This window comes from Salvelinus alpinus, chromosome 26 (assembly GCF_045679555.1).
Source record: "Salvelinus alpinus chromosome 26, SLU_Salpinus.1, whole genome shotgun sequence".
NCBI lineage: Eukaryota > Metazoa > Chordata > Actinopteri > Salmoniformes > Salmonidae > Salvelinus > Salvelinus alpinus.
In genome coordinates, this window is record NC_092111.1 from 21993625 (window position 1) to 22013781 (window position 20157).

General features: G+C 42.8%; 1 protein-coding gene across 5 annotated transcripts in view; it reads right to left on the minus strand.

Annotated features, from left to right (window-relative positions):
- Positions 1 to 18934, minus strand: part of LOC139554943 (PHD finger protein 14-like) — a 158441-nt gene extending 139507 nt beyond the window's left edge. For all 5 annotated transcript variants that reach the window (XM_071368252.1, XM_071368250.1, XM_071368251.1 and 2 more), the window contains exons 1-9: positions 18831 to 18934; positions 17895 to 18011; positions 15717 to 16031; positions 15174 to 15619; positions 14399 to 14546; positions 7225 to 7384; positions 2954 to 3065; positions 2157 to 2294; positions 476 to 622 (exon numbers count right to left, since the gene is read on the minus strand). In XM_071368252.1, coding sequence (XP_071224353.1) covers positions 476 to 622; positions 2157 to 2294; positions 2954 to 3065; positions 7225 to 7384; positions 14399 to 14546; positions 15174 to 15619; positions 15717 to 16031; positions 17895 to 18011; position 18831 — 1584 coding nt within the window. In that variant the 5' untranslated portion in view covers positions 18832 to 18934. The remainder of the gene's footprint in view (positions 1 to 475; positions 623 to 2156; positions 2295 to 2953; positions 3066 to 7224; positions 7385 to 14398; positions 14547 to 15173; positions 15620 to 15716; positions 16032 to 17894; positions 18012 to 18830) is intronic.
- Between the last annotated feature and the right edge of the window lie 1223 nt (positions 18935 to 20157).

Below are 20157 nucleotides of genomic sequence, written 5' to 3' on the forward strand. Positions count from 1 at the left end.
TGACCGAGTCCCAAATGGTACTCTATTCCCTATGATCCTGGTCAAAAGGAGTGCACTATATAGGGAATAGGATGCCATTTCGGACGCAGACATTACAACTTAAAACTTCCCCAGGTTGTTCCTGCTGGGTTCTCCTTCAACTCACTCCTGCCTGGCTCAGTTGGTAGAGCATGGAGCTTGCAACACCAGGGCTATGGGTTAAATTCAGTTCGGTATGAAAAAGTACCAAAATGTATGCAGTCACTAATGTAAGTCACTCTGCATAAGAGAGTCTGATAAATGATTAAAATGTCAAATGTAAATGTAAAATAAAAGTAAATAAGTAAAACATGGATAACTTACTGTCGAAGACGGTTCATTGTTCTATGTACAAGAATCAATGACGCAAACACTGACAAGCATTTCTATTTATTTACATTTTGCAGTCCTAACAGCGGAGAGCCAGTGTGAGTCTGAGCCAGTCTTGACCTCTCACCTGTGCCTCGGGGGCCAGCTGCTTCTCTTTGTCCTGTAGAGACGCCTTGCAGTAGGACTGGAGAGCCAGGTAGTTCTTCCTCTTCCACTTCCTGTCATAGCGGTCCGCATGCTGCTTACAGTATGCAAAGAAGGGATCGGCTATGTCCTGGGGAAACACACACACGTGTTCAAAACACGATCGACCACGGGTCAACATTGTTCCTTGTGTACCGTGTATGCTATGCCTTTCAGCACTCTTAAGTCAAGAGATCAATTTCCCTGTGTAAAATACAGTCACTTACATCATTCAAAATAATATGTTAGATTCTGGGTTAAACATGGAACATTGTTATACTAGAGACATGATCCATCAGAAGTAATACTATAGTACCTGAGGAGTGATAGAGACTGGTTTTTATATCAGAAGTTAATGGTTATCTGTAGGAGACAGATGGCTTTGGAATGTGCTGGGTGGACGGGAGGCAGTTAAGGGAGTGCTATAGGTGAAACGGGTGGAGAGTTTTGGATTAGACATCAAGGGGGTTGAGGTCAGGTCACCTTAAGGGAGAAGGAATGGTTTATTACCCCATCACTTCGTCTTCCTGTCGAACCATAACAGATGTCAGGGTTGGAGAGAAGGAGGTGTGCATCTAAATTGGAGTATATATACTTGTGTTGGTGGAAACATGTTTTGTCTAATGCAGCTGTATTGATCCTCTGGGAAGAATTAAACGTGGTTAAGCTTTCATAGTGTCTGTAAAGTGTTTTACTCTGAGAATTAGAAACTAACAAATAGTAATGGTTTCATTATTATCCGAGATCAAAATAACATCAATGTAGTGCTCCCACAGAGTGGTGAACTGTGCTCACTGGTGAAGAAGAGTGCATCTTATTCCTACAACGGAGTATGGCGATGGGGATTTTGTTTCTCAGAAATGGTCTTCCAAATTCCAGGTAAGAAAACAGTGAATTACAATTAAAGTCTGTATTTCTTAATTATATTCAATATCCACAACAACCATACAGCTTACCTTCAAGGTCCTAAAACATGCATCTCCCCCTTTCCTCTTCCTCCTCCGTCATAGGGATAAAACACACTACAAAACCCGCCAGCCATTTCACAGGCAGGCCCCTGGCTCCCCTAGAACCGTTTAGGCTTAAGGTGTTTCGGTGGATTTTATCAGAGGCTTCACCTGTTGATAGGGGCCCTTTGCCACAGCTCACTGGATTAAGTGGATAACGGTGAGTATGCACTTTCTGGGCTGGGTTTATCGGTGCGCCGGCCACCTTCATGCCGCAGAAATAAGTGAGGCGAGGCGCATATGAGCTGCACTGCAGAAGGATCCTGAATACTAACTATAACCAGACCGTTATAGTGTCAATATTATACAGACTTAGATTTGTTATTACAATTTCCATATAAGCGGGAGGTTGGTGTAGGAGCCAGGGCCGGTTTTAGAGACTGTTTTAAAGGACTACTCGTTTGGGACCAGAGGAACTTACAGTAAATTAATACGTTACTGTCTCATATCCTGCTCTAAGAACATCCCCACCCCCGCTATGTTGTTGAAACGCATAACAGGGTCTTTAAAAACAGACTGAGATTTAATAAAATCCCACTTCTGACACCATATGTGAGGAATTTTACAGAAACAAAAAAAACAGGGTCACATGATTCATGTCCTGTTTTCTTCTCTTACCTCTTCCGCAGCTGCCTCGGAGAGAAGCCCCTCCCTCTGAGCACAGGTCACATGGAAGTAGGATCGGCACATGCCAGCATCACAACTGATACACACGCCTGTCCGGGCGAACCGGGTGTCCTCGCAGAAACTGCACTCCTGGACAAAGAGGAAGCAAAAACATTGGTCAGAAACCCCACTTATGCAATAGAGAGCTCAGAAACTGCACTCAGGGACAAAAAAGACCATAAAAGGTTCAGAAACCTTCGACAATGACTTCGCTCAGTTCAATCAAACAAACAAAGTGACCACATGGAGAAACTTGCAAATGCTTTAATTATTCTCCTCTCAAATATAGTAATACCCGTCTTCCAGCAGCAATTTATTTTCCGTTTGAAAAGGCCCTGAACCACAGCAGGAAGCCTTTTCAAGTGCTTCTAAAATCATTCTCCTCCACAAAAGTCTTCTATTGGCTTAGTGACCCTCAAAAGGGTTCCATCTAGAATGAATGTCAGACTGACTCCACTGATTGATCAATGTGTTTAGTTGGATGTAAAGTTTGACAGTAACCAACCACACAAGAGTAATTTTATTACTGTCTTAACGTGCTGCTCCTCATAAACCAGACTAATTCATCACAGACAACGGAAGTCTATTGTCTGTGTTGACGAAAACAGGGAGTCCAAAAATCTAAAACCCATTCCTCAGTCTTCCACTGTGATAAAGCATGTTGGAAGTAATATGGATTGATTTTGTTCCACACGATTTACATCATCTTTATTATTTGAAACGTATAAAAACATGTCATTTGTACTTGCCTTGGCCCCATACTTGGAGTAATTCATCTCTGTGAGAGTCACTGGTCGTAGTTTATCAATGTCCCCAAACGCTACTCCAGGGACATAGAGAGCACAAACCACATGGACCCATCTAGAAAATACACATGAAAGAAACAAGGATACATTAGCAAAGGCGCTATTTGAAGCATGTGCCTACTACACCTACTCATTCAAGGGTTTTTCTTAGTTTTTACTATTTTCTACATTGTAGAATAATAGTGAAGACATAAACTATGAAATAACACATATGGAATCATGTAGTAACCAAAAACTGTTAAACAAATTCTTCAAAAGTAGCCACCCCTTGCATTGACGACAGCTTTGCATACTCTTGGCATTGTCTCAACCAGCTTCACGAGGTAATCACCTGGAATGCATTTCAATTAACAGGTGTGCCTTGTTAACAGTTAATTTGTGGAATTGCTTTCCTTCTTAATGCTTTTGAGCCAATCAGTTGTGTTGTGACAAGGTAGGGGTGGTAAACAGAAGATAGCCCTATTTGGTAAAAGACCATATTATAAGTCCATATTATAGCAAGAACAGTTCAAATAAGCAAAAGAGAAACGGTAGTCCATCATTACTTTAAGACATGAAGGTCAGTCAATATGGAACATTTCAAGAACTTTGAAAGTTTCTTCAAGTGCAAAAACAATCAAGAACTATGATGAAACTGGCTCTCATGAGGAACGCCACAGGAAAGGAAGACCCAGAGTTACCTCTGCTGCAGCGGATAAGTTCATTAGAGTTAACTGCAACTCATATTGCAGCCCAAATAAATGCTTCACAGAGTTCAAGTAACAAACACATCTCAACATCAACTGTTCAGAGGAGACTACGTGAATCAGGCCTTCATGGTCGAATTGCTGCAAAGAAATCACTACTAAAGGACACTAATAAGAAGGAGACTTGCTTGGGCCAAGAAACACGAGCAATGGACATTAGACCAGTGGAAATCTGTCCTTTTGTCTGATTTGCCATGTCTTTGTGAGATGTTGAGTAGGAGAACAGATGATCTTTGCATGTGTGGTTCCCACCGTGAAGCATGAAGGTGGTGGTGTGATGGTGCTTTTCTGGTGACACTGTCTGTGATTATTTAAAATTCAAGGAACAATTAACCAGCATGGCTACCACAGCATTCTGCAGTGATAAGCTATCCCATCTGGTTTGCATCCATGAGACTATCATTTGTTTTTCAACAGGACAATGACCCAAAACACACCTCCAGGCTCTGTAAGGGCTATTTGACCATGAATTTGACAATTACCCGACCTCAACCCAACTGAGATGGTTTGGGATGAGTTGGACCGCAGAGTGAAGGAAAAGCAGCCAACAAGTGTTCAGAATTTGTGGGAACTCCTGTTGCAAAACTGTTGGAAAAGCATTCCTCGTGAAGCTGGTTGAGAGCATGTCAAGGGTGTGCAAAGCCGTCATCAAGACAAAGGGTGGCTACTTTGAAGAACATAAAATCTAAAATCTATTTTGATTTTGATTTGTTTAACACTTTTTTGGTTACTACATGATTTCATACGTTTTATTTCATAGTTTTGATGTCTTTAATATTATTCTACAATGTAGAAAATAGTAAAAATAAAGTAAAACCCTTGAATGAGTAGGTCTGTCCAAACTTTTGACTGGTACTGTATATACAGTGGGGAGAACAAGTATTTGATACACTGCCGATTTTGCAGATTTTCCTACTTAAAAAGCATGTAGAGGTCTGTAATTTTTATCATAGGTACACTTCAACTGTGAGAGACGGAATCTAAAACAAAAATCCCGAAAATCACATTGTATGATTTTTAAGTAATTCATTAGCATTTTATTGCATGACATAAGTATTTGATACATCAGAAAAGCAGAACTTAATATTTGGTACAGAATCCTTTGTTTGCAATTACAGAGATCATACGTTTCCTGTAGTTCTTGACCAGGTTTGCACACACTGCAGCAGGGATTTTGGCCCACTCCTCCATACAGACCTTCTCCAGATCCTTCAGGTTTCGGGGCTGTCGCTGGGCAATACGGACTTTCAGCTCCCTCCAAAGATTTTCTATTGGGTTCAGGTCTGGAGACTGGCTAGGCCACTCCAGGACCTTGAGATACTTCTTACGGAGCCACTCCTTAGTTGCCCTGGCTGTGTGTTTCGGGTTGTTGTCATGCTGGAAGACCCAGCCACGACCCATCATCAATGCTCTTACTGAGGGAAGGAGGTTGTTGGCTAAGATCTCGCAATACATGGCCCCATCCATCCTCCCCTCAATACGGTGCAGTCGTCCTGTCCCCTTTGCAGAAAAGCATCCCCAAAGAATGATGTTTCCACCTCCATGCTTCACGGTTGGGATGGTGTTCTTGGGGTTGTACTCATCCTTCTTCTTCCTCCAAACACGGCGAGTGGAGTTTAGACCAAAAAGCTCTATTTTTGAATCATCAGACCACATGACCTTCTCCCATTCCTCCTCTGGATCATCCAGATGGTCATTGGCAAACTTCAGACGGGCCTGGACATGCGCCTGCTTGAGCAGGGGGACCTTGTGTGCGCTGCAGGATTTTAATCCATGACGGCGTAGTGTGTTACTAATGGTTTTCTTTGAGACTGTGGTCCCAGCTCTCTTCAGGTCATTGACCAGGTCCTGCCGTGTAGTTCTGGGCTGATCCCTCACCTTCCTCATGATCATTGATGCCCCACGAGGTGAGATCTTGCATGGAGCCCCAGACCGAGGGTGATTGACCATCATCTTGAACTTCTTCTATTTTCTTCTATTTTCTAATAATTGCGCCAACAGTTGTTGCCTTCTCACCAAGCTGCTTGCCTATTGTCCTGTAGCCCATCCCGGCCTTGTGCAGGTCTACAATTTTATCCCTGATGTCCTTACACAGCTCTCTGGTCTTGGCCATTGTGGAGAGGTTGGAGTCTGTTTGATTGAGTGTGTGGACAGGTGTCTTTTATACAGGTAACGAGTTCAGACATGTGCAGTTAATACAGGTAATGAGTGGAGAACAGGAGGGCTTCTTAAAGAAAAACTAACAGGTCTGTGAGAGCTGGAATTCTTACTGGTTGGTAGGTGATCAAATACTTATGTCATGCAATAAAATGCAAATGAATTACTTAAAAATCATACAATGTGATTTTCTGGATTTTTGTTTTAGATTACGTCTCTCACAGTTGAAGTGTACCTATGATAAAAATTACAGACCTCTACATGCTTTGTAAGTAGGAAAACCTGCAAAATCGGCAGTGTATCAAATACTTGTTCTCCCCACTGTATATATTTTTTTGCAGGACGTAACATATAATATGAAATGGATGACATTGTAGACTACTGGCTGAAATTATACAAAACCTTTATAACGCATCTTTAAGTTATACAAGTAAACATGTGCTGACAAAGCTCTATTAAATTAGGTACTGCAAAATTTGAAAATGTAAACATTGCAAAATATGAAAACTTCACTCAGATAATTAACATAAATTAATCACTTAAACAGCTTTTAAAACTTCAGTAGTTGATTTCAGCAGCCCAAGCCACACTCTCTGACTGAGCATCAGTTTGGTGTGACACATTTTCACATGCGGACTTTGGGGACGAGAATCCGAAGTCCAATATAAAGATATCCATCTCCAGCAAGCAAGCGAGCGCTCCACAGTTTAATTTGCTGTGTTTTTCATGCTCTAGTGAAGTAGTAAATTCGGGTGCAGGCTGGCTGAGGAGCCTTATCAGCGACAGCGTGGCTGGAGTCTCCACGCTTCACATAACACACTTTCTCTCTCTCTATCCCTCACTGTCTCTCCTCTCTTTTTCTCCCCCCTCCTATCTTTCTCTCCTTCCCTCACTTGCCTTCTTTCCCTCTCTCCATTCCCTACCCTTCTCTCTTTTTCTTCCCCTACCTTTCTTTCCCTCACCCTCCCTCTCATTCTCTCTCTCCCGGTCTTCCCTCTCTTCTCTTTCCCTCTCTCCACCTGCTATACTTTCTCCAAAGCTGAATGCATGCACAATTTAAATGGAGAGAGGCTTTAGGTCACCTACAGTGAATTACCATTAACGGCCAACTACTTTTGTTGATGTGGTTGAAGGCAATTCCTATAGTGTAGGCAATTCCTATAGTGTAGACAATTCCTATACTGTAGGCAATTCCTAGTGTGTTCATTGCAATTTCAAGAGTGTGCGTGATTGGTCCAATGTAATTCACCCAAATGAGCAAATTAAATAATGTGAAAAATCATAAAATCAGTGTGTAGAATCATGGCCCACCTCCCAGCGTCAGTCTCTTTGAAGATCCCGTCCTGATTGGGGCAGAGCTCACAGCTGGGCGTGACTCCGTTCTTGCAGGCATCACAGAACCACGGTTCCGTGGAGTTCTCCGAGGCAGAACTCATGATGGAATCACTCTCCCCGTCCACTCCATAGCAACCTGGAACACATGTAGAACGTCTGTCAGTCACATCGTCAGAGGTGCTTTCAATAATGCTGATCGGTAGCTGACAACAGTTAACATATTCCATTAGCTTTTACGTTTGCCGCTAACATTCAATGACTAACTATCATGCATCTATCATGCAATAGCTCTATCAGAGTAAGGGTTGCAGAATCCATTACATTGTCTAACAACAAGGTGGTGGATCCTCTTAAAAGGTGTGAAGGCTGAGGACCGAGAAGACCAGAAAACAGTGCCCTGACAAGCACACAACGTGTCAACTTTCTGTTTACTTGTTTCCCCTAAAACCTCCAGAGAGCTTTCAATCTACTCTAAAACTTTATACTCCAGCGTTCTAAGAGGGAATATTTGATCATATTGTCGAGGCCTCAGACTAAGAGAGAGAGAAGCCACACGCAAAGCACGTTAATATTTTTTCCAGGGTTGCCAAAACAATTACTTTCGTTGATGCGGTTTCTATGGCTGCTATTACACTGGCCAAACGTGGTCCGCGCTACAAATGAGGGCAGCAATCAGCCTCTCTGCCTTCCATTGGAGAGATAACACACTGGCTCCTAATTCAGTCACCCAGCCTCCAGGCTCTCTGAGCGATGGGAGACTCACAAATCAAACTCTCAATGTTGTACATGCTCTGCATGCTTGTCACTCTGGACCACACTCGGGAATCAGTCGAGTCTGACGACCAACCGACGGCAAACATTGAGAAGCCACACCAGACGGCAATGTTTATTCAGTTGTATGTTGTTTTTTCTCTCAGTGCATACATGTCCTCTATATGTGCGCTCTGATTTTGACCATTTGCTTTGCATCACGGTGAACAGATATGTTAGAGTGGCTTGAAAATGATGTTTGTCTGTGTGGAAAATAGGCGGGTTATATAGGGTACTGCCGTATCCAGGTCGTCATTGTAAATAATAGTTTGTTCTTAATTAACTGACTTGCCTAGTTAAATAAAGGTTACATTTACAGCAGGTTTATTTATGACCAGGAAGTCAGAAATAAGTCAGAATTACATCAATCAAGTCAGGATCACATCAATCAAGCACTGATTATTTCAATAGGGCAATTAGTACACAGCTGGAGCTTCATCCTGACCTCCAAACCACGATCTCTGCCTCACATTTAACTACAACAAACTACAATAAATGTCCTTTCTCAATGATTCCCCCCACAGTATGTAGGCAAGGGCAAGAGGCTAAGTCCCCAGGTGCTCCAATATAGCTCAAGGTTTATTTTCTTAAAAAAAAAAAAGATATTACTGAAAATACTGCTGGCAACAGTTGGGTGCTTAATAGTGATTGGTGCTTTGAACCAAGGGAACCGGGAGCTGTGAACGATCACCACGCTGGTTTTACCGGCTTACGGCTGAACCGTCGCCGCAAATCTCCGATGTTCCTTTTGAACCGAGATACAAAGCTGGAAGCACTAAGCCATGGGGTGCTGGCTAATGTGAGCTAAGCTGACCAAAAGTGATGACTACGGGGTAGCTTCATAATCCTCCAAGTGAAGATTATCCTTGTCACAAATGACGAGCTTGGCAGTTAAAGAGGTTATAGGGGGTAGGGTATAGTGTTGACTAAATCAAGAGAAGAAGAAGTCATTTGAACTGTATTACGGTTTTATAGTGAATGAAAGGTCTGACTGGGTATATGGTGCTGCTGAGGAAGGAAGGACGCGGTCGTGCTTACAAGACATTAGGTGTTAACATTTAAGTGTGAATATGAGTGTGTGTGTGGTTCTGAATCTCCATCTGTTCTAATATGAAGATGAGTGTTTTTCTTTTCCCCAGGATCAAACTAATAGGCACACATCATTTTGGTGAGAGAGTAATCAGTTATTTTGACAGTGCATAGATGGGTTCCTATTTTCATGTTGGCAGCGATGTCACACTAATCATCTCTTTACGGTTCTCAACACACCCAACATAATGTCCATCTCTGCCTCCTCCTGAAAGTGAGGTGGAGAGAGTACACCTACACACCTGTCAGAGCAGCGCCATTGAATTCAGTTCATTGTTATCGATGCTGCTTCAGTGTTACCTGTTCCATCATTACATCTCATTTAGATTTCAGACACAAATGATTTCAGATGGAAGTCGAACAAATCAATATTGTTTGAATATTTGGAGAAATGTACATAACAGCTGTCTCTTCATACATGCAGTTAAATAATTGTTTAATCAATTCAATAAACTAATATCCTGTGTAAAAACAACTCAATAAACTAATATCCTGTGTAAAAACAACTCAATAAACTAATATCCCGTGTAAAAACAACTCAATAAACTAATATCCCGTGTAAAAACAACTCAATAAACTAATATCCCGTGTAAAAACAACTCAATAAACTAATATCCTATGTAAAAACAACTCAATAAACTAATATCCTATGTAAAAACAACTCAATAAACTAATATCCTGTGTAAAAACAACTCAATAAACTAATATCCCGTGTAAAAACAACTCAATAAACTAATATCCTATGTAAAAACAACTCAATAAACTAATATCCTATGTAAAAACAGGTCTGAAAAGAGGTTTTAGTCAAATGTCCTATATTCTAATCTCTATCTCCAGTTTCATCTATTCACTCTGTGGCTACCTGTCAAAATATTTCCTTTTCTCCCCCCCAGAAATAAAAACTCCAGCATCCAGCGTTTTCAAGATGGATGCTCTTAGATTCGTTCAATTCAATTTCTCCCTCAATGGTAACACTTTCGATTCCAAGATTAAGTGGACCTATTCAAAAGCACTCATATAAGCAGAGCCGATGTGCAGAATGAGGCATGACAACACCCACACACACAGAGCCCAGATCTCACTAAATAACACCAATTACATATGATGTAATTGACGGTTTTCATGACAGATGTGTGTGTGTTTTCAGATGGAATGAGCAGAAAACAACTGCCAGCTGTCTTCCTCTAAATCACCAGCACTGAATTAAAACTCCATATTAAGATGGAGAACAATCTCTCAAAACATGACTTTATTCTGCTCCTTTTTAAAAACAATGCAATCATTCTCATGGCCAGTATACCATAGAATAAATCATTTCCTCGTTATGGGGGAGAAAAACCACAAGGCTGCTACGGCTTGATAGCGTGTTCATTTCAATTCGACTTTCTAAACCTGTTTTGAAAGGAAGACAGAGAGAGGGAGAGCGAAAGACAGAGAGGGAGAGAAAGAGTGGAGTAATTCAATAATAAGTATAATTCAATGTTCTCGTCTGACAAAGGCCTGATAATGGATTACAACGCTATTTCTAAAATGAAAATGAACTGTCAATAAGCAGCTTCACAATGCTTTGTTTTCTTCTATGGGTCCCATTCATTCATTCATCTGCACTTCTCCTCTAGGTTTGAATTCATCTGCAAACACTGGATATAAACACAATACCAGATTAATGTGTTGTGGATCACTTAAAGGCTCACTGTGATATTTACTATGAATTTGAGAGTGGTTAGGCCACATTTCTCCAGCCTCATTATAGAAAATCAAGTGGCAGGGCTGGCGTTTTGGCATTATTTTATTAAGGCGTGGGCCTTTAAATGCATTTCAGGGGCTTCGGGAGCTGCCCTTGTGGCACTAAGGTTTCTGCAGTTAGTTGAAACAGCATGAGGGAAAACATGGTTTTTAACCTTGAGCTGAGCTCTTAACCCACATGAATGTGATAATTACCCTGGTGTATAACAGGAGATACGGAGGATGTACAGAAGGCATCTCACTGCCATGGATAAGGCCATATGTCTGCTAAGCACTTCCTGAACCTCATCTAAGGCAAGGCTGCCTTCAAAATGGCACAGAGGAACAACAAGAGCGGGTATTGACAATGCTAAAGCTACTAGGCCTATACTTCAAACAGTACGAAGGGTAGGTTCTTTACAGTTCTGTAACAGACTAAACGATGTCATATGAAATGGACCACGAGTAGAATGTAATGCAATACAAAGGGAATGAGGTGCCATTTCAGACGCAGCCATACACTAGCACCCTTACAGTGAAGGGGGATAGAAGGAAACAGTGTATGATTTGTGCCTGTGTCATCTGCTGGTACTACAGTATGACACACGCCAGACCAGTTAGTCACACATTGGCGTTGTCCATCGCAGCGACAACAAAAAACAGCCCTCCTAAACATAGTTTCCTACTGAATATGCATTTAAACAAATGAGCCCAAACAGTAGCGCCTAAATGAATTAAGCACATTTGAGAAAATAATTAACTTTACGGTCCAGAACTCGTTAGGGAGCCGAGTGAAATCAATAGCACAGGGATTTAATTGGTGGTAGAATGATGTATGTCCCAAATGGCACCCTATTCCTTATTAGTGCACTACTTTTGACCAGAGCCCTATGTAGGGAATAGGGTGCCATTTGGGATGCAAGCAAGGTCTATTAATGACAATGTCATGTTCTTATATTAGGGGAGAGCATTTTAACAGCCACACTGGATACCAGCACACTGCTGAAACAGGAAAACTGCAAAACAAAAAAGACTAGAAATTGTAAAGGGACATAAAAACAATCAAGAAGTGACTGTCTTCTCTACTGAAAAGCTAGAAGGAGCATTTAGGCTTGAGAGAAAGAAAGAGACACAGAGAGACAGAGAGAGAGAGACACAGAGAGAGACAGAGAGAGACACAGAGAGACACAGAGAGAGAGAAAGAATCAGAGCTTTTTTTAATGGTGATGCAGTTAATGATGTCTGTGATCATTCAACACACAGAGACACACACTAGCCCATGCTAATCAAAAGCAGCTAGTCTGCAGGTTCCAGGGCTGTGACAGATACAGGCTGTGTCTGTACGGACAACTGGCTATCTGAGCCTCTGCTGTGCTCACCAAGGCTTTTGATCTTTCTCCCCCTCCCTCCCTCCCTCTCTGCACTGGACTTCCTGCATCTTCTCCTTTCATCCATCATTCCTTCCCTCTGGTCCGAGGAGGAGAGTGTCTGTCTGAACGAGGGAATGTGTAGTGCTCCGGAAAGGAGAACAAAGAGTTCTGGAGTCAAGCAGAGAGACGAGGTGGTCGGACGACTCAACCAAGCTGCAGATAATGACAGCTCATCTCTCATCTCTTCCTCACGATCACTCCCTCGTTTTCTCTCTCTCCTTCCTGTTACAATCCCTTGTTCTCCCTCCACCCTCACTCTCTTATTTTCTCAGAATAGTGAGTCAGGGACATCATAAAGAGCACTGTGCCTCTAAAGCCCAGAGGAGGATAACTCAGCACCTTTTGACCCCAAAACTAGGAGCTAAACATGAGCTAGTTGGAGCCAAAAAGGCTAACAGAACAATCCATGCATAGCTTCAGCATCCAGCATCCTCTCCTCCTCCCACTACAGTTGAAACTCCTGAGTTGGCAAAACGCCAGCTCACTCTTTTCTCATCAGGGTGGGTAGGGCACTGGGCACAGAATCTGTAGAAAGGCCCTGGCTATTCCTGTTTCCCATTTCATGCCAGCATCATCCCATGCATATGACAGGTGTGTGTGTGTGTGTGTGTATGTGTGGGGGGGGGGGGGGGTCAACTTTCTGAGCTGCTGCGCAGAGCTGCAGGTGGGCAGTTGTGACATGGAGGCAACCGTGTGGGCCAACCATCTCCTGAATTAACCAACCTCCCTCTCCCTCAGGGTGCCTGGCACTGTGGTGCTGCTGGCTCTCGAGGGGGGGGCCCGTGTGTGTCTCTAAGAAATGGCTTGCGAGGGAGGGGCAGTGCTCAGTATGGAACAGCTGTCTGTTCAGTCAGGGGGCGGCCACAACACTCCTACCTGCCAGCCTCTCTCCACCACGGGAGGAGAAAATGCCTCAGTGAGGCTAATGAAGGAGAAAGAGTTCCTACTTGTCACTTTCTTGCTCTTCTACAGTCCTCCAACCTCTATGCATGTCTTACTGTGCCTTTTCTACAGTCCTCCCACTCCCTTTATCTCTCTCTCTCAAAACGTGCATTCTCTCCATCTCTCATTGCAACAGAAAGAAAAGGAAAGCTTGTAATACAAGCCGTTTTCCTGATGCGTGCAATTCTGATGAAATACATGTCATAATACCTGGAGAGAGTCTGCTTGGTGGTTGGCATCAACTGTAATTGAGCAAGACATTAGGAATAAATGGAACCAAATAATTAGATGCTGCATGTTAGTAAAAGCAAAAACATTTGTAGTCTTACATTTTCTTATGGAGCACAACTTGTTCTGTGGCACTGTCGAATAGTAGAACAAGAATATGCAGTGTTTGACCAAGCACCTATTAACACAGGGAGGGAGAGATAAGTGTGTGTGTATATGTGTGAGGTGTGTGTTGTGTTGGGGTGAGAATGAGAACTGAGGCGGAGAGAGAGCGTGGGGGGGCACTTGAAAGACCCTCTGATTTAGTGCTGCCAATGGCCATGGCGTGTGCGTGCCAGCATGTGTGCCTGCATGCATTCCATTTGTAGGTGCTTTAAAATCAGTAAAACATCTGTAAATAAATAAATAAATAAAGTGATCGTAATTGAAAATTAGCGCTGTCACATTGATTCAGTGGTGTGCATGGGCAGCGTTACCACGCCTGTCCAGAGGAGAAGGCCACATCTGAGACACGATTTAAGAAGCCATTGATTTTGTTTCCAACCAGTCAGAGGGAGACACAATGAGCTAATAATGCTAGATGAAGAGGAAGAGGGTTAGTCTGTTAGTTCCCCAGCCAGGGCTGTATGGGGAGAACGCACTTCTGTTTTGCTGGTTTCCCTGCTATGTTTATGTGTGGGGTGGACAGTGAAGTGGTGATTATTTAGTGTTTGTTTCTGGTTGTGGGTATATGGAACATGCAACCAAAACCCAACCTGGCACCCAAACACCGGCTCATTTTTAAATCTCTGCCTTACAGAAAAAACACAAACCTTCTGACCCAAACCTGAACAGCTACCAAGGTAGTCCTGGCCCTTCTGAACAGCTGTGTTTCTGACCTGTGCTTACCGTAGAAGTAAAATAGGAAAAGGCTACATATCTCTTACCTTCGTGTACGGTCACACCACAGTTGTCACACTGGATGATCTCGTCAGCGTCCTCGCTGTTGTCTCCCAGACACACGCAGCAGATCAGGATGTGTTCCATCCTCTGGGCCGCCACGCTCCATGTCTGGGCACGCTCCAGCAGGGCATCCTGGGTAGACAGGAAGTGGGAGACAGTACAGTTTCAGTAAAACCATTATCAATGCACCCTTATACACTATATTGCGGGTGTTGTACACATGTTCTGTTTTTAACTAGGTGGAATGTATAGGTCTCTAAAATGTCTTCATCTCCGTGTTAGAATGTAATACACTGTTACATGTGTTTCTAATATGTTTGTATACAACGGACCGTAAAAAATAAAGTTTCCGGCCTCTGCAAACAAAGTTCCTCCAAGTCCTAAATCTAAAGCCTATCACAATCTCCCCTCTCATCTGACCACAGATCGTTATTGATAGACAGTAGTAGGCTAAATCTCATTCACACGGATGGACTCTAAGCTAAGTGGATTAGCCTAACACAAAGCTGTATCGCTCTAGCAGTCTCTGTGGTTCTCTCACTCTACCATCCAATCTCTTCATTGGATTATATGATAACTCTGTGGCACATAGCAACATAGTGGTGGGCTGGCTAACACACTGGATCCAATGAAGGGATCAGAGAGTTATATAAACTTCTCTAACAACGTTCACGACTACATGATACGCCTAAATGCTGAGGGCGTGAGGCAGTTTGCGAACAACAAAGTGTGATACAGAGGACATAAAGTTGTGTTTACCTTGTTGCTCTTTCCCTGTGACATGCTGTCATTGGTCAGCTCCTTGTCAAACACACTGCTGCTTATCACTTTCTTCTTGGGTTTCTTCACCTCTTTATCACCGTCGATACTGCTCCCTTCTTCCTTCTCATCTTCATCATCACCACCATCGTCATCCTCATCATCATCACTACCGGTGCCTCTGTCGTCATCTTCCTCCTCCGCCTCCTCCTCTCCCTCGCTTCCTCCTCTCTGAGCGGCCGCCGTCTTGGCTTTCTTCTTGCCGGAGGCGGGCCTCCAGTCGTTGTCGTCTTCGCTGTCATAGTCGTCCATCTCGTTGAGCTCTTCCACGGTGGTAAAGTCCAGCATGGGGTGTTTACGACGCAGGTTCCACTTCTTGGGCTCCTGTGTGGCGGCCGTCCTCCGCATTACCACTACTGCATTACCACTACCCACATTACCACGACCTGGATCAAGGTTCAAGGGTTTCTATTTTTCACGTTTATAAAAATATTATTATTTTAAAACATGAATGTAACAAAAACATTTTAAAACATAGCCTACCTGTGCCACTCCCACTTCCTCCACTCCCAGCCTCTGTGTCCGAGGCCTTCTCCTCTCTCCTCCGTCGGCCCCTGGGCACCCCTGATTGAGCAGGGTCTTTAGTGGTGGTGGTGCTAGTGTCAGAGGACGGCTGCTCTTCCTTGGTCCTCTCCTCTTCCTCTGTGGGGGTGTCGCCACCTGTCAGCTCCTTGGTCTGTTCCTCACCGTCCGTTGCAGAGCCGATGTTGTACGAGTTGCTGTCGTTGTCAGAGTCCTCAGCAACGCTCTCCTCCTTGGACCCCTCCTCATCACTCCCAATGGCACTACCCTCTGACCCTAGAACAGAGAAAGAAGGACAGAGGGAATGTTCAACATGGAGTATGAATGAGGGCATGTTCAACATGGAGTATGAATGAGGGCATGTTCAACATGGAGTATGAATGAGGGCATGTTCAACATGAAGTATGAATGAGGGTATGTTCAACATGGAGTATGAATGAGGGCATGTTCAACATGGAGTATGAATGAGGGCATGTTCAACATGGAGTATGAATGAGGGCATGTTCAACATGGAGTATGAATGAGGGCATGTTCAACATGGAGTATGAATGAGGGTATGTTCAACATGGAGTATGAATGAGGGCATGTTCAACATGGAGTATGAATGAGGGCATGTTCAACATGGAGTATGAATGAGGGCATGTTCAACATGGAGTATGAATGAGGGTATGTTCAACATGGAGTATGAATGAGGGCATGTTCAACATGGAGTATGAATGAGGGCATGTTCAACATGGAGTATGAATGAGGGCATGTTCAACATGGAGTATGAATGAGGGCATGTTCAACATGGAGTATGAATGAGGGTATGTTCAACATGGAGTATGAATGAGGGTATGTTCAACATGGAGTATGAATGAGGGCATGTTCAACATGGAGTATGAATGAGGGCATGTTCAACATGGAGTATGAATGAGGGCATGTTCAACATGGAGTATGAATGAGGGCATGTTCAACATGGAGTATGAATGAGGGCATGTTCAACATGGAGTATGAATGAGGGCATGTTCAACATGGAGTATGAATGAGGGCATGTTCAACATGGAGTATGAATGAGGGCATGTTCAACATGGAGTATGAATGAGGGCATGTTCAACATGGAGTATGAATGAGGGCATGTTCAACATGGAGTATGAATGAGGGCATGTTCAACATGGAGTATGAATGAGGGTATGTTCAACATGAAGTATGAATGAGGGTATGTTCAACATGGAGTATGAATGAAAGCATGTCTGCTGTCTTAATCTCTTGTTTGTATTAAGACACTTTAAATATAGATGAACATGATCAAATCATGTTGCTAAGTGATAAAAACAAAGTTGAATTCAGCTCTCTAACGATATATCATGTAGTCTAATCTGCAATGCAGATTAACAATGCAGATTAACAAGAGCTGTTGGATTTCAAAGTGTCAGGTGACAGGTCCAGAGTCCAACACTCCAAAACCACAGAGCCCAGGAGGTTCACGGTACTGTAGAATCTCATTATCAGCTTCTGGCCTCAGTGTGTGTGTTTCAGATAGGGTGGATGAAGACCTCAGGGCCAACAGAGTGATAAATCCAGCCCAGGCAGAGTGGCAGGCCCAAGATCGCCTGGCCACAGCCTCTCTAGATCATACCGAGTCAGTGAGAAACACCGCTCTACAAGGTCACTACAAGACACAGACAAGCAGGGTGATGAGGATTTCATCTAAACCTTGGAATGCCTGCATCTGAGAGTGGGGAGGCACTGACAGACGCACCGGGCAGAAAGTAATGGTGGAGATAGTCTTCTGAAAGCTGTGTTGACATGGAGAATATCACAGCTAGGAAAATCTCAAAGATGGACATTGAAGTGTCATTTAAAGCTATTCAAGCCACAGCTAAATAGAGCCTTCATGACTACGAGTAGTCCATGATGGCCAACTTCTAAAAGGATACACAACCAAATAGCAACAAACAACAATAGAAATCCTTGCCTTGCTTTTGGGTACATTTCAAGTTGGTTTGAATAATTAATTCTGAGCTCCATCTTTCTCCTCTCCAGTTCTATCTGAACTGACAGAAGAACATAACAGGAATGAACTGAGTGTGTGGGGGAAGAAAGGGTGTAATTTACAGGGGGAGTGGATGGAAGAGGACCCCCACTGCGGTTGGTTACCTGAGGCATCTGCATCTCCCACTTCGAAATCACTGTCGTCTGAGCTGTCATAATCTAAGGCGTCCAGCAGAGAGGCAGCCAGAGGCTTCACCTGCCTGCGCTTCGACCCACGGTCCACTGGGAAGAGGAGAAGAACAGAGAAGATTCAGTGCCATGGTAGAGAAGTACCAACACCTTCATCATTAAAGCCAGGCCTTTTAATGTACTGAGTGTTGCAAATATAAATCATGATTACAAATAGCTCAACAAACCAAATCAACAATGAATTGTATTTTGCTGCAAATTTTCATCTGCCATTGCCTTACTTTGTTATTTTATACTGATCAAAAGCCATATTGCAGTAATTGCCATGATCTCGGTATCAGACATATAATATGAATATAGGCTAGCCTATGCAAGCAGGTGTCGTGGTGTTGATAATCATAGCAATGCACATAACTAACTAGTCACAATGATAGTGGCTGTGGTGGTTGAGACAAGAGTAAAGTACATGTTGCTATGCAGGCATCACAGCTTGACCTGCAGGGATATGGCTAGCTAAACTAGCTAGCTAGCATTATCCATTCAATTATTATGGGAACAATGCTAGCTAACTAACGTTAGCTAGCTTTCTGGAACACACGTTTTGACAGATAATGGAAATACATAGCTATTAGTTACAACTGTAACATTAGCAGAACTGCTCGTCCAGTAACAATGTAGCTAACATTAGCTAGCTCAGTAGATAACTATATTGTTTACAAATTGGCTAGTTAGCTAAACAGCATTCAACTGTCATACTAGCTAGACGGCTAGACAGCTAGCTAGCAATAACTCGACCCGCTAGTAGTATTTATTCCATTATCTTCAGAAAATAAAACAAATTGTGTGCTCCTCTGCATAAAAGCATACTACTTTCTTTTGTCAATTATTCCTTATATTGAAAATATCACTCACTTTATCCGTTTTCTCGTTTTTACTTGATTGAACAATGGCACAAAGAACGCCTCAAAACATGTTATGTGCACAACGTTAGCCACAAGAAGTGGTGACGTTCAGCACAAAGTGATGTTGTAACCATGGTAACCGTCGAACGGCGTCTGATTATGAAGAAAGTTTGTGTAAATTATCGAGGATGGAGTATGATGAGATAACACAAATAATATTTTTTTTTTAAATGGCATTTGACCCAGATAATGACATGACATAAGCCCATGACCCTCAATAGTCATGAAAAAATATGTTCAACATTGTAGGCAGTATTTTCTTTGACAGGATCAACTACACTTCTGAGTCCCAGTGATGTTACTGTAAGCCAAATTCCTGCCAATATGTCACATTGGCACCAGAATTCTGTCTGTCAAAACCAGATCTGATAGAACAAAAACCAACATATCTTTATCTGGGTTAAGCAGAATGTTGTGGGGAAACAAATACTACAACTCCCATGTACAACTCTTCTTCACTAACCTTATTAACTGACATTCATATTAACTTCTGAATGATTATTTCTGAGTTGATGGTGAGTAGGTAGAGAAACACCTCTCTGAGCAAGTCTTCCTGAAGGCTTTTCTTTTTATGTTGATGTACCATATATCACTGTGTTGGTGATGGTTAGTTAGATGCATATTATACTGAACAAAAATATAAACACAACATGGGACAATTTCAAAGATTTTACTGAGTTACAGTTCATAAAAGGAAATCAGTCAATTAAAATAAATGTATTAGGCCCTAATCTATCGATTTCACATAACTGAGAATACAGATATGCATCTGCTGGTCAAAGATACCTTTAAAAAAGTAGGGGCGTGGATCAGAAAACCAGTCAGTATCTGGTGTGACCACCATTTTCCACATGCAGCGCGACACACCTCCTTCGCATAGAGTTAATCAGGCTGTTGATTGTGGCCTGTGGAATGTTGTCCCATTCCTCTTCAATGGCTGTGAGAAGTTGCTGGATATTGGCAGTAACTGAAACACGCTGTCGACACGTCGATCCAGAGCATCCCAAATATGCTCAATGGGTGACATGTCTGGTGAGTACACAGGCCATGGAAGAACTGGGATATTTTCAGCTTGCAGGAATTGTGTACAGAACCTTGCGACATGGTATAACGATACAGACCCAGATGCAGATGCAGACAGATGGTTCGAGTCTCTGATATTTATTATAATCCTACCATACCCTTATCTGTAGACAGGCAAAATATCTTAAACAGGTCAGAGTCCAGGAGATACAGAGTGGCAGGCAGGCTCGAGGTCAGGGCAGGCAGAATGGTCA